The following is a 14155-nucleotide window of genomic DNA, read 5'->3' as shown; positions in this document are numbered from 1 at the left end:
GTTTCAGATTCTGTGTCTCCCTCTCTCTCTGCCCCTCCCCTGTTTATGCTTTATAAATAAACGTTAAAAAAAAATTAAAAAAAAATTAAGATGTTTTATAACATATAAAAATATTCAGTATTTGCAAATGACTACAATTCCAGATGCTATAAATAAGGTCTGGTTCATTTAAAAAACGTTTAAAACATGTAAAATACAGAGAGTTGAGAGGCAGTGATGGCTATTCCTAACCTTTAATGAACAGTTTTGAGTTTTCCTGCAGCTCAGTGGAAATACGAGGCCAAATAGTGGCCACTGGCGAATATTAACATTTTAACCTCAGAATATGTTTTATTAAAAAAAAAAAAAAGAACAGAAAAAAAAAAAAACGCTTTTATCCCAGAGAAAGTTGCAATTCACAGCTACTCCAAATTCCAGAGTTGTGTTCTTGTAAAACTGACTTTGGACGGATTTTGCTGCTCAAATTGGGTAATACCAGCAATTAGGATATTTCTGGTAGGTGTAATCTGGACAGCCTGAATTGATGACCACTGAGTAAATTAGATATTCCACCACTTTGCTCAGTGGCTGAGCCGTGAGATGCTCTGTAACTCCCAGTAAGACTTTTGTATGAAGTGGGGTATCTGGAACGTTCCTGGAGAGGCTGCGTCTGAGCCTGTTTGCTGCTTGCATGGATCTCTGATGGGGGCAGGTAGCGTTAAACCACTTACACAAACACTACCTGAACCATCCAGGTGCCACTACCAATGATTGTCGTATCTACACAGTAGAAGCAAAGGAGAGAAAGGATGGAAGGTCCCACAGTCCTGTGAACCAAAATGGGCAGGATGGCGAAGTATAGTGTCATTAGCATGTGTTATTTTAAATGCCCCATAAGACTTATTTTTAAAACTCATGCCCTAGCAAGGAAGAAATCAGTCATGGTGTTGGTAAACCCAATCAGAATACCACAAGAGGCTATTCTCACTCCTGGCAGAACTGCTTGCCAGAAAAAGTGTGGCGAGACGAATTAGGAGACCCACTTACACATTACTTTGGCAATTCTTTGCTCTTTTGTTAGCCGTGTTGTAGTAAGACTTGCTATACGCTAGCTACGTGTCAGCACTGGGCGTGTGTGTCCAGTTCTAGGTGGAAAAATACCGAGGATTTCAGAGTGCTGTCCCATCGAGCTCTTTAGTTGCACTGCTAATCTGATAACAGAAAAATACTGAGCGTGGGGTTCTGGAGCTGAATCCATTTTCCGCCAGCCACTTCCGCTGTGGCCGAGAGCAGTTAACACCTACCTCTGAGCCTCGGTGTCTTTATCTATTCAATGGGGAGAATAATTGCACCTCCTTAAGGTCTTTTGGTGAGGCTGCAGGGCATGATAAGCAGAAAGTGCTTAGCTCAATGCCTGGTAAGTGGTAAATGTTTACACTAGCATTTCTATTTTTATGCCCTGCCTTTTGTAGCAAAGTGGGGATGGGAAGGAAATGTGGTTTTTCTACCTTGCAATTCCATGGGAATTGGACTACTTAAGGACTACTGCCTATTTTGGGTGGCAGGTAGGTGCATAAGAAAATGGACTTGCTTGGATCTTTTTCTTTTCTTACATAAACATGAGATGTTCCTTCTCATTCCAGCAGACACCTAGAACAGTCTCTCCATTAAGCAGAGAGATGCCTTGAACCTTCCAGAAAGCTAGACTTTGGAGCTAACCTGAGTCTGTTTCCCAACTCTGGAGAAATGATCTCCAGCTCAACATCACGACCCTTTATATACAGGGAAAAGGATGAAGGAAGTTCCCTGTTTACCTGAGCACCGGACCCCTTGGGCGATGAGCCCCCACATGAAGTTGGCACAGTATTCACACCAGTGCGGGCCTCGGAACGTGTGGACCTGTGATCCCAAAAGAAGAAAAATGTCAGGACATTCAGTTATTTGAAGGCAGGTGGCCTCAGACGTGACACACATGGACGACGTCCAGAAACGACGACCTCGGTGGGAGTGAGCATCCCTAACTGGGCCTTTTCTTTCCAGCGAGGCGGAGTTACAAACGGACTGGAGAAAACAGATATGCTTCGGTCTTTGAAAATCCTCTATGACCCACCATGCCCTAGGCCAGAGTCAGAAAGGAATGTAGAGCACCAGTAAGATTATAGGGCCGTGCCATCAGCTAAGGAACCACCGGCTCACCACCCCAAACAAGGCACCGCGAGGACAAACCCAAGATAGCCCGGGGCCAGTAGCTGTAACCTGCATTTAGCTCAGCAAGTTCTGGAAGGCAGAACTCAATTACTGTGTCCTTTTGACCAAAGTTGCTCCATCTGTAGAATATCGAGGCAGGTATAAATAAGACATGATTATGGGAAGATTAAAAGCTTCGAAGTCTTTGAGCCACTTCCCACTCAAAAAAAAAAACCCACAAACACATACACACACACACACACACACAAACAAACAACCCCCCAAACCAGGCATTAAAAAGAGAGGAGTTGGCTGAACATGAAGGTTACCAGTAGGGTCTATAGAATTGCCTTCCCTAGAGACAGGGTCTGGATTCAGCATGGCCGGGTGTGGCCTACGGGTGTGCAAACCGAAAGCCCTTTCTGATTGGCCAAGGCACAAGTCTTATTGGTTAGCACCCCAGACAGTTAAATATTTTGAATATGATGAAGTAAGGATGGTTTTATCTTTAGTTATTCAGGCACAGGTCCTCTTGCGACTAGACCGGGTATGAAGTCTCGATTCAAAACAAAGACAAAACAAAAATACTTGTCCTCTAACACCAGTGAACTTCAAGACACAGAACCAGGAGATTCCTTGAAAGCAGACGTGGCCACGGTAAGCCGAAACCCACCACAGGCAGTCTGCTTGGAGACATACAAACCTACTTTTACACAATTAAAATATTAGGAGACATTGCAAAGGACTTTCCGAGTTGTAAGCTTCCATCGACAAATAAAAGAAATGCAGGCGATATTATTCCTTTAGCAGACTGGGAGGCCAGTATGCTATTTTTATTGAACACGAAAAGATAGGAGGATGACAACTATGGACACGGTTTGGGAAGACGCTCATCAGAGCCCTACTTAAAAAAAAAAAAAAAAAAAAGAAGAAGAAGAAGAAACATCAGGGGCTCCTGGATGGCTTGGTCAGTAGAACACGCAACTCTTGATCTCAGAGACATGAGTTTGAGCCCCATGTTGAATGCAGGGTTTATTTAAAATTAAAATTGAAATTGAAAAAAAGCATCACTTTGAGATCTTTATGTATTTATCTATGCCAGTAACTGGGTATATATAACATGGCAAACAAAACAGATCTGGTTCCGTTCTACTGGAACTCACAGATTTGTCAAGGCCGAGAGAGTGCACACAAGTTAAAAAAAAAATTAAAAAAAAGAACAATTTACGACCATGGTTTCTATGCAACAAAGCGAAGTTATAACAGTCTTTTGGTATTTTAGTTTATCACTTGCAAACTGCCCAGTATACTATTTCTGCTTTGAAAAAACAATGAAAAAAAAAAAAAAACCACCTCTCGGAATTGTTTTTACTGAAAATGGGTAAATGTGCTGTAAGGAAACAACGCTAAGATATGACAAGGCCTCCTTGTAGGAATGCAGAGAATCTATCCCAGGGAGTGCCTGCCCTCTCGCAGAGCCAGAATGCCACGGTTCATTCAGAGGCTCGCTGAGATTCAACCTGATACTGAAAGAATCCCTCAGTAAGGGGGTCTATTGGTAGTTGAGCATTTTCTAAATTTAGCAATCCAAGGACTCTTCATAATTTACTAGAAAGACTCTAAAGGGACGTTGTGGTTAATAACGGCAACAAAGTTAGTCGGCTGTTCATATACTGTTGCAATGGCCAGATCAATAGAATAAACTGTGTGGAAAGGACTATAAAAGAAAAGAGAAGGTTGTGACTGGAGAGACTTAAGAGGGGCCCCAGGGTTATCCACAGTGGTGGGGAAGGCTGCTCTTTGAAAGGTGACCTCGCCGCTGCTTGAAAGAGGGGAAGAGCCGGTCTGGTGGGGGCAGGGTTGGAGAACATTCCAGGCAGAAGGAAGCTAGGAGGCCCTGCAAGCGAAAGAGCTTGCTGTGACTGAGGACTAAAGGCCAGGGTAGCCAGAACACCAGAGCGAGGGAGAGAACTCGGATGACGCCGAAGGTAGGAAAGGGCCTTAAAGGTTTTAGTAACGAGTATAGATTTTCTTTTAATCTAGGTCCAGTACGAAGTTCTTCAAGGACTTTAAGTAGGAAGATGATTTTTTAAGAAAAAAGATGTTCTGACCACCATGTTGAAAACGGATGGGAGAACATTTGTAGTGAAAGAGATTCAGAAACCAGGTAGTAGTTTTTCAAGTTGAGAAATGGTCGAGGCCAAGATCAGGGTACTGAAGGTGGAGATGGGAAGTGGATGGACTGGAGATATATTTCAAAGACAGAATTCATAAGACTTAATAATAGAATAAACGTGGCTCTTGGAGGAAAAGAGGAGTGGAGAACGACTCCTAGATTCTAGCTTTAGAAACCAGGTGGATGGTGATGACCTTTGCTGAGATAAGGAAGACCCCCTTTGGGGGAGAGATTCAAGAACAGAGCTCTGGACAATTTAAGTTCAAAGGTGAGCAGGAGCCTTTGAATTCCTGAGAGCAGGAATTCACACATAATTCAATAGCTCAGAGGAGTAAGGGCTGGAGGCGTACATTAGGCTCACCCCTGACAAATAAACGGTAATTAAAATTGTGTAAATGGACAAAAACCATTAGGGATGGAGAGCAGAAAGTGAAGAAAATAGAGCTCAACCCAAGCCCTCTGTGCTCCAACACTCAGAACCAAGAAAGTCAAGTGCTTCGAAAGCCAAAGGGTGAACAGTATTTTAGGGAAGGAGTGGTCAACTGTGTTCAATGCTGGGAAGACGTCCAGTTAGATGAGGACTCAACACTGATTCAGACACACGAAGTTACTAGTAACCTCGGTGAGAGCAGTCTCGCTGCATCGGTGAGGGCAAAGGTCACACTCAAGTGACACGAAGAATAAATGGGGGGTATGGAAGTGGAGAAATGCATAGGCAAATTTGTCCGGAAATTTGGCTATGATGTCCAGCAGAGCAACGAAATAGCTCCAGGGACCCCAGGGAGATTTGGGTCAAGGAGAATTTTTTTTTTTTAAGTAAAAAATGGGAGACATTAGGGCATGCTCACTTGCTGACGGGATTGATACAATAGGTACAAGAGGCTGGAAATGTAGAGCAGAGGGAGTGAGGGTGGGATGATCTTGAAAAGCTGAGAGATGTTGAGGTTTAGGTCATACATGGAAGCAATATTCAAAAAGAACAACAGTTGAGGTTTTTCTAGGATCAGTAAAAGCACAACATCTTCAGATTCAGAAAAGCTAACTGAATCTCAAACATGGTAAATTAAAAAGATAATATAACCTATATAGATTTTAAAGAAACTGCAGAATGCCAAAGAACAATCAAAATCCTAAAAACAAAACAAAACAAAAACACACAAAAACCCAGTTATTTTTGCCAAAGGACAGCAATTATGATGAAAACGGTTCTGTTCAGCACAAAGAAGCTAGAAGATCATGGAAAAATTTCATCAAAGAGCTCAGAGAAAATTACTGCCAACCTAACTTCTGTACTCCAGAGTGGGGATAAAATAAAAGTATTTTCCAGACAAATGCCAAGGGTGTTCACGCACAGATCCTTACTCAGAGAAATACTAGGGGGTATATACATCTGCAGGAAGCATACTGAACCTAGTGGCAAGAACAGGATTCCAGAAGCCATGGTGAGCAAGGGGTCAATCTAATCAAGCTCATCTACATAAAACAATAATAAGATGACTAATTTCAGGGCACTGAAAAACAGAGTGAAAAAATGGCATGGAAGATAGGAAGGGCTTTAAAAAGTCAAAGCATTCTATGGTTCTCATCGTTTGGGATATGTACGTAGAGCTACTCATTAACTAAGTAAGGAAGATTTTAAGTTAATTACACGTGTATTAGATTTTGGAGTATACACAAAAAGGGTGGAATGGATTCTATAAAATGCCTAAGGGAAAATGAAATAAAGATTTGATTAAGCCAATGAAAAGCAAGAAAGAAGAAAACAAAGCAATAAAAAAAGCACAGTAAATGGGGGGTGTGTGAAAAATCCTTATTTGTCTCTAATCACAACACATATGGCTCTAACACCAAATAAAAGCCCGAAATTTGCAGATATTCAAAAAGCCTTTGCAAGAAACACACTCAGAACATAATGTAATAGAAATGTTGAGAATAAAGGGATAGAAAAAACATGCCTAGCAAATGCTAGCCAACAGAAATCCCAAACAAATGTCCTGATATAAAGTTTATACTTTTTTTTATTAGTGATAAAGATGGTCATTATATAATGATTAGAGATTTAATTTTACCCTAAAGATATAATAGTCCTGAGCTGTTATGCACATGACAATATGGTATCAAAAAATATAAAGTAAAAGTGGACAGAAACCGAAGACAGATTGACGAACCCATAATCATAATGGTTTGGGGTTTTTTTTAATTTTTTTTTAACATTTATTTACTTTTGAGACAGAGAGAGACAGAGCATGAACGGGGGAGGGTCAGAGAGAGGGAGACACAGAATCTGAAACAGGCTCCAGGCTCTGAGCTGTCAGCACAGAGCCCGACGCGGGGCTCGAACTCACGGACCGCGAGATCATGACCTGAGCTGAAGTCAGTCGCCTAACCGACTGAGCCACCCAGGCGCCCCAGATAACGGTTTTTAACATCTATTCACAGAAATTAATAGATCAAATAGGTTAACATACTGGATACAAGAGGGACCTCATATCCAACAATTTATAGAATATGTACTGTTTAAAAAAATGCAAGAAATGTGTGCACAAACTGACCACAAAGCAAGCCTCAACCTACAGAAAAGAACTGACCCAATACAGGCCATATTCTGACTATGATTCAATAAAATTAAAGATCAATAATAGCCAAACCCCAGTATATTTGGAAATTTAAAATAATTCTAAAAGATTAGCAAAGAAAAAATCTTAATGGAAATTACCAAATATTTGGAATTGAAAGACAAAACACTCCTTGTGGGGGTATAGAAGCTTTCAATGCCTGTATTAAAAAGTATAGGTTGGAATTTTTTTAACGGTTTAACATTAATAAGCTAAGCATACTATTTAGGAAGCTAGAAAAATAATGAAGTAAAACACAAAATAATAAAGATTATTGCCGAACAGAATCATAGAAAGAAAAGATACAATAAAAAGAATAAAAAACCTCCAAGGTAATTTATTTTTAATTTTTTTTAACATTTATTCATCTTTGAGAGAGAGAGAGAGAAGACAGAGCATGAGCGTGGGAGGGACAGAGAGAGAGAGGAAGACACAGAATTTGAGGCAGGCTCCAGACTCTGAGCTGTCAGCACAGAGCCTGACACGGGACTGGACCCATGAACCACAAGAAAATGACCTGAGCCGAAGTCGGACATTTAACCAAAAGAGTCACCCAGGCGCCCCTCAAAGGTGATTTTCAAAAGGATTTATAAAATAGGCAAACTTTGGGCAAGACTGGCCAAGAAGAAAAACACAAGTGCTAAAGAGAACATAAATGCAAATGCAGTGAAGATACTAAATATAAATCTTGAGAATACTAGCTTTATACTAAAAACATTAAAAGTTTTGTGACATTGATAATTTTCTTTTTTGATGTGGATACTTTTTTTTTAATGCTTGTTTATTTATTTTGAGAGAGAGAGACAGAGAGAGAGAGAGGGAGAGAGAGAGAGAGCCAGCAAGCGTGAGTACAAGCTGGGGAGGGGCAGAGAGAGAGAATCCCCAGCAGGCGCCACACTGTCAGTGCAGAGCCCCACATGAAGCTCAGACTCACGAACCATAAGATCGCGACCGGAGCCAAATCAAGAGTCAATGTCCAACTGACTGAGCCACCCAGATACCCCTGACATGGATAATTTTTATAAAGAGTGTAAATTATCAAAAATTACCCAAACTAATATGGAAAACCCAAATTCAATTATATCCATTAAGTAATTGAATCTGTAGTAAAGCATCTACCCTCAAATAGTTAATGAACCCAAATGATTTTATTTTAATTTTTTTTAATGTCTATTTATTTTTGAGACAGAGAGACAGAGCATGAGCGGAGGAGGGTAAAGAGACAGGGAGACACAGAATCCGAAGCGGGCTCCAGGCTCTGAGCTGCCAGCACAGAGCCCGATGCGGGGCTCGAACTTACAAGCTGTGAGATCACGACCTGAACTGAATTCAGACACCTAACCGACTGAGCCACCCAGGTTTCCCCCTAATGATTTTCTTAAGTTTTATCAAATATTTAACAAATACATCATCTCTAACTAACATAGACTATTCCAGATTGGAGGAGAAAAAAAAAAGAAGAAAAGGTCCAGCATTTGCTTTATGAGCTAATATAATCTTGACTCAAAAACTATACCAGACCATGAAAGTAAAATTATAGGTCAATTTCAATTATGATCATAAATGTAAAAATCCTTTAAAAAAGATCTTACTGAATGTAGTGTTATATTTAAAAAAAATGTCATATCAAGGGGGGCTTATTTCAGGGATTTAAAGTAGATAACACATCACTAGAATTCACCACAATAACAAGAGAGAGAAACCACACAATCATTTCAAAAATTAGAATATAACAATCAATAAAATTCAACATCCATTCACAACAATAGCACTTCGCATACTAGGAATAGAGGGAACTCTCCTAAAAATAGTTGATTAAAGGTATCTCTGACACACGCATAATGGTCATCACATTTAGAGATGAAATATTAGAATAATTTCCTTCAAAGTCAGCAAAAAGATAGGGCGGTCTATGTATGCTTCTCTTGGGCATTATCCTGAAGAATTTAGCCAGCATAATAAAGTAAGACAAAGAAATATATAACTGAAAGAAGAAACAGGCCATCAAGTTTCCTTAATTTAAGAGCAATATAAAGAAATCAGAAGCATTACTATACATAAATAATACCTCATTTTATTGAACAATAAAATTAAGGACTCCATTTACAACAAAATCTAAACTAGTTAGCAAATAACTAAAGACATTAACGACATAAATAAGAAGAGAGATAGTCTATATTCTTGCACAGCAATACTCAGTGTGATAAATATGTCAGTTCTCCTCCAAAAGTCTATAAATCCAATATAATTTCAGTCAAAATCTCCATGGTACTTTTCACCAAACCTGACAAGATGGTCCTAAAACTCATAAGAATAAAGTCGAAAAGGCTAGCCACAATAATTTTGTTTTTATTTTTTTTAATGTTTATCTTTGAGAGAGAGAGAGAGAGAGAGAGAGCGCGCGCGCCTGAGTGGAGGAGGGCCAGAGAGAGAGGGAGACACAGAATCCGAAGCAGGCTCCAGGCTCTGAGCCATCAGCACAGAGCCCGACGCGGGGCTCGAACTCACGGACCCTGAGATCATGACCTGAGCCGAAGTCGGACGCTTAACCGACTGAGCCACCCAGGCGCCCCTAGCCACAATAATTTTGAATAAGTAAAAGAATATAGGAAAATACCTCTAGCCATACACCAAGACTTCTATAGTAACAAAAAAGTAAAACACTGCAGGATGGGCCACCAGACCAGTAGCATAGAGCAGAAAGGGCAGAACAAAGTCACACATCCGTGGAGAACTGGTGTATCTCAGAAGTGGCTTTACAAATTAGTGGGAAAAGGAGGTCAGAGAGATGAATTATTTCCTATGTCATCCACCTGTCCACCCACTCATCATTCACTCGTGCATCTCAGACTTACATGCTGACTGCTTACTTTGAACCTGGCACTGTACTAGTCTTTGGAGATACAAAGTCTGATGGATCAGAGGAGGAAAGACCTCCCTGTGCTCAAAGATCTCATCTGTAAGAATAAATAGGCAACATAAATAATGATCCTATGGCAGTATAACAGAGATTACAATAGATTCTTCCTGAGAAGTCCGGGGGGAAAATGATACTTGAACGGAGTTTTCAAGGATGGAGAAGACTTCACCAGACTGGGAAAGACGGAATCTGGTGGGGAAGTTGTGTGGACTGGGGTGGCAGATGGCTTAGGGAGGACATTCTAAGAATAGGAAACAGCATCGCCAGAGGCCAGTGAGGGTGGGCTTGGTTTTTGAAAGGTCATGCAAAAAAGGGGTGACAATTTTTTTTTTCTGGAATATCTCCAGTGGGTAAGAAATTGCGTGGGAAATATCTCCATACCTTGGGGGAAAAATGAAAACACAATGTTTAAAAAAAGAAAGAAAATAGAATATTTAGAAATTAGGAGACTAGCTATAATTTTATAGAGATATATATATAATTTTATATATATATAATTTTATATAAATTTGTCTGTTTACTTTACACAGACAAAATAGAAACCAGCCTAAAGAATGCTTCAGGAAAATACAGGATATCCCAGGCATAGATTTTCTAAAATTTCACTTTTTAGCAATATTTAAAAAAATGATGCATATCAAAATTGCATTTAATGCTTATTGGCCCTGCCCATATTTCCCATCAGTACATCCCCACCGCCTTCGATCTCATTTCTTCAGCCAAACAAATGCAGACGGACATTTTTTGAATAGCAAAAAACTTCTGTGTCCCCACAAATGCACATTCCCACAGAAATAAAACAAAATGGGGACAGAGGGGAACGTAAAGTTAGTTAAACATTATTTTAGGCCCACTGCCTAATTTCCTCTTTGTGATGGGCCACTGTTTATTTTCATGGCTGATCTATTGTTCAATTTTCTTTTGGGTCCGCAAGGGCAATCTCTAAACAGTAGACTAGATGTAAGGCTGAGGTCACTCTCTGAACGCATTCTGTTTAGGGTTGAGTTATGATGGCTGCTCTCCCAACGAAATACCCCGTATCTTGAAAAATCACTGATCAGCTTTTTCCATTCTGTGAAGTTTATTGATTTTCAAGAATATCTTTTCAGAAAAAAGGACATTTTGCCAACTTTAAGGCAGTAACTAAAATACCCTAGACAGGAAGAAAATACCCCAGACAGGAAGAATGTCGGTCCAAGACCATTACACTGGGCATGGTCTGCCTGGGATTCCAAAACCACACCAAACAGAAAAAGATGATATTACGGGAGATACGGTATGTTTGACAAATAGCCCAGGAATGGCCACTTAGTGCAAACAAGAGCCAGATTTGTCAAGAAAAATCTCAGGCGTTCAGCGAGTATCCCCTGACTTGACTCTAAATGAGCAGGATGTTGTTTGTCTCACATCTGCTGAATCTGGAAGGCAGTATTCCCTCGTGGTTTCATAACTAGTGTGTTTCGATGGGTCAGCGCAGACCCCATCCAAGTGTGTAATCAGCTCAGATCAGGTTCTAGACTGTAAGAAAGAGAAAGTGCTTTTTGTGACGCGCTACACTTGAGAAAGTTGTGCTTTTCTGTGTCCGTCAGCCATCAAGATTTCTGAACCTTGGCACTAGGGGCATTTCGGGCTGGATAAATCATCGTCACTGTACGCTGTTTAGCAGCATCCCTGGCCTCTACCCACTAGATGCCAGTGGCACCCGTCAGCTGGAACAGCCACAAATGTCTCCAGACTTTGCCAAATGTGCCCAAGGGGCAGAATAACCCTGATAGAGACTCATTGCTATAAACTAAAACCACATCGTCTCAGCCGGTTGTTTTTATTGTTTATATGAAAAATGAGAACTTTAGGGGCGCCTGGGTGGCTCAGTCAGTTAAGCAACCGACTTTGGCCCAGGTCATGATCTCGCAGTTCGTGAGTTCGAGCCCCGCGTCGGGCTCTGTGCTGACAGCTGGGAGCCTGGAGCCTGCTTCAGATTCTGTATCTCCTGCTCTCTCTGTCCCTCCCCCACTCGCATTCTGTCTCTAAAAAATAAGCATTAAAAAAATTTTTTTTTTTAATGAGAACTTTATTCTTTTGATTTTAAAAGGATTCTTTGGGTCAAAGGCAGCTTTGTCTCAGCATAGGAGAGGGGGCTGGAGGTGGCTAACATCACTTCCAGCTACAAGTTGCTGGGTTTTGGGGGTCAGGTAGTCCAGCTTCTGCCCCGAGTTACCCCAAGGGCTTGTCTGTAGTCACCCAGGGGGTCAGCTGTACTTGGCCTCCCGGGCTCAGCCAAGGGTTCTTCCTGTCATCTACTTACTGCTTTTCTCATAGTCATGTGACAAATCAACTCATGAGAAATTAGGTTAAACTTTGGACTTTTCCCTCTTGCAAGATCAGATGAAATAATGACCTTGACGTGAACCTTTTCAGATGTAATGTAAATATCCGAGGGGAATCGCTCGGTCTGTGACAGACGACTAGGACTCCCCCCCCCCACCCCGCCCCCCCGGAAGCCTGCTCAGTAGAGGTGCCTGAGGGCTGGGTGTGTCAACCGAGATACCACTCACCTCCCAGATCTGTCTATTCAGCAGCTGTTCTCGTAGCCTTAAAAAAGGATTTAATTTCGAGGACACTGATTGCCACAAAGTTTTTCGGGTATCTCCCCACTGCGTAAAGTGACATGAGCTAGTGGTCACTTCCTCCCAGGTTTATCAGGGTATCAGCACCAATATTCTTGTGACAATGCCCTGCCCTCCAATCCTCTAGTGCTTCTCCATGGTCTAGTGTGTGTTTTCTCGGTCCCAGCACCACGGACGTCGGGGCCAGATCACTCTTTGTGGTCGGGACTTGTAGGACGTGCTGGGCATCGCAGGAAGTTTAGCAGAATCTCTCGCCTCTACTGGACAGCCCGTTAGCACATCCCAGTTATAAGGATCAGACATGTCTCTAGACCCTGCCAGATGTCTAGGCGAGAAGCACTCTGGTTGAACACCTTCCAGTGGAAGAGGAGCTCACACTCTTAGGTCTCCACTGGTCTTTCTTGTACCTGGTAGTGCCTGGCACAGGGCTGGCCCTCAGTCCATATTCGCTGAATAAGAAACTGCGTATCTAAATAGTTTCCCCATCTTAGAACTTTGAAAAAGACCCAACGAATATGCACAGTGATCATTGGTGCTTTTCTTTTTCTCCTCACAAAACACAAAAGGAGTATTTCTCTGGACTTAAAATGCCAGAATCAGCCATTTAGTCATTTAGAATAGCCCCTTTGATATGTTCTTTGGAATAAAACAAAATATAAAATTCATAACAGCTAAGCACTTGATATGGGTCAGGCTCATGAGTAGATGATTTACATTTGTGTAACAGCTTGACCAAGCCACCGCCCTGGTGTGTGGCCTAAGCAAGGGTTTGTTGTCAAAATCTATCCTCTTTCCACCAGGTTCCGATGGTTTGTAAAGGATTTACAATGACGGTGTTCCAATATTTACATGAAAACAGGTCAAGGAGGGATAAGACAAGCTTTTAGTCAGACCCTGGCAGGCAGAGAAGGCCCTCGCCTATGTGAGAACCGTGTCCAAAAATGGTTTCCTCTCTTGCCTGAAATCCCTGCCATGAATGAAATTGCATTGGATAAAGGCACTGTGCTATTGGTTTCAAGAGGACCCATTTACATTATTTTTAACGCTTATTTATTTTTGAGAGAGAGAGAGAGAGAGAGAGAGAGAGACAGAGCGTGTGAGCCAGGGGAGGAGGGCAGGCAGACAGACAGACACACACACACACACACACACACACACACACACAATCTGAAGCAGTCTCCAGGCTCTGAACTGTCAGCCCAGAGCCCAACGTGGGGCTCAAACCCATGAACTGCGAGATCATGACCCAAACCAGAGTCGGATGCTTAACCGACGGAGCCACCCAGGCGCCCCTGGGTCTTTCATTTTATATCCAAGGTGATGAAGTCTGCCTTTTTCCTCTGAGTGGTTCCTTCCACATTCGTTTCTGCCCAAATGGCCTTTTCTGAAGCTGATTCCTGCAGGTGTAATATCCAACTGGCCCCGTTGCCGGAGCACAAAGAAGTGGGATCGGCACGGGCAGCAAAGGGCACTGGGCCACTGCGTGCCCACGGGAACACAAGACAGGCAAAGTAGTAGGGACAAAGAAGGGCTCACACGTTCTTATGAAGTCAAGGACAAGGAAAAGAGAGGGGTTTGCATATGGAAAGCACAGATGTCTTGTTCCAAAGCACATGACCACTGACTGATGAGAATGCAAAAAGGAATGATA

The 14155-nt window shown here is 41.8% G+C and overlaps 1 protein-coding gene across 3 annotated transcripts in view; it reads right to left on the bottom strand.

The window, feature by feature from the left end:
* Positions 1-14155, bottom strand: part of CHN2 (chimerin 2) — a 305590-nt gene that overhangs the window by 15240 nt on the left and 276195 nt on the right. For all 3 annotated transcript variants that reach the window (XM_043589173.1, XM_043589172.1, XM_043589174.1), the window contains one exon: positions 1794-1878. In XM_043589173.1, the coding sequence (XP_043445108.1) occupies positions 1794-1878 (85 nt within the window). The remainder of the gene's footprint in view (positions 1-1793; positions 1879-14155) is intronic.

The sequence above is a fragment of the Prionailurus bengalensis genome, chromosome A2, assembly GCF_016509475.1.
Source record: "Prionailurus bengalensis isolate Pbe53 chromosome A2, Fcat_Pben_1.1_paternal_pri, whole genome shotgun sequence".
In the NCBI taxonomy this organism is placed as follows: domain Eukaryota; kingdom Metazoa; phylum Chordata; class Mammalia; order Carnivora; family Felidae; genus Prionailurus; species Prionailurus bengalensis.
Note: the sequence above shows the minus strand (reverse complement) of the source record. Positions and strands in the feature narration are given on the sequence as shown.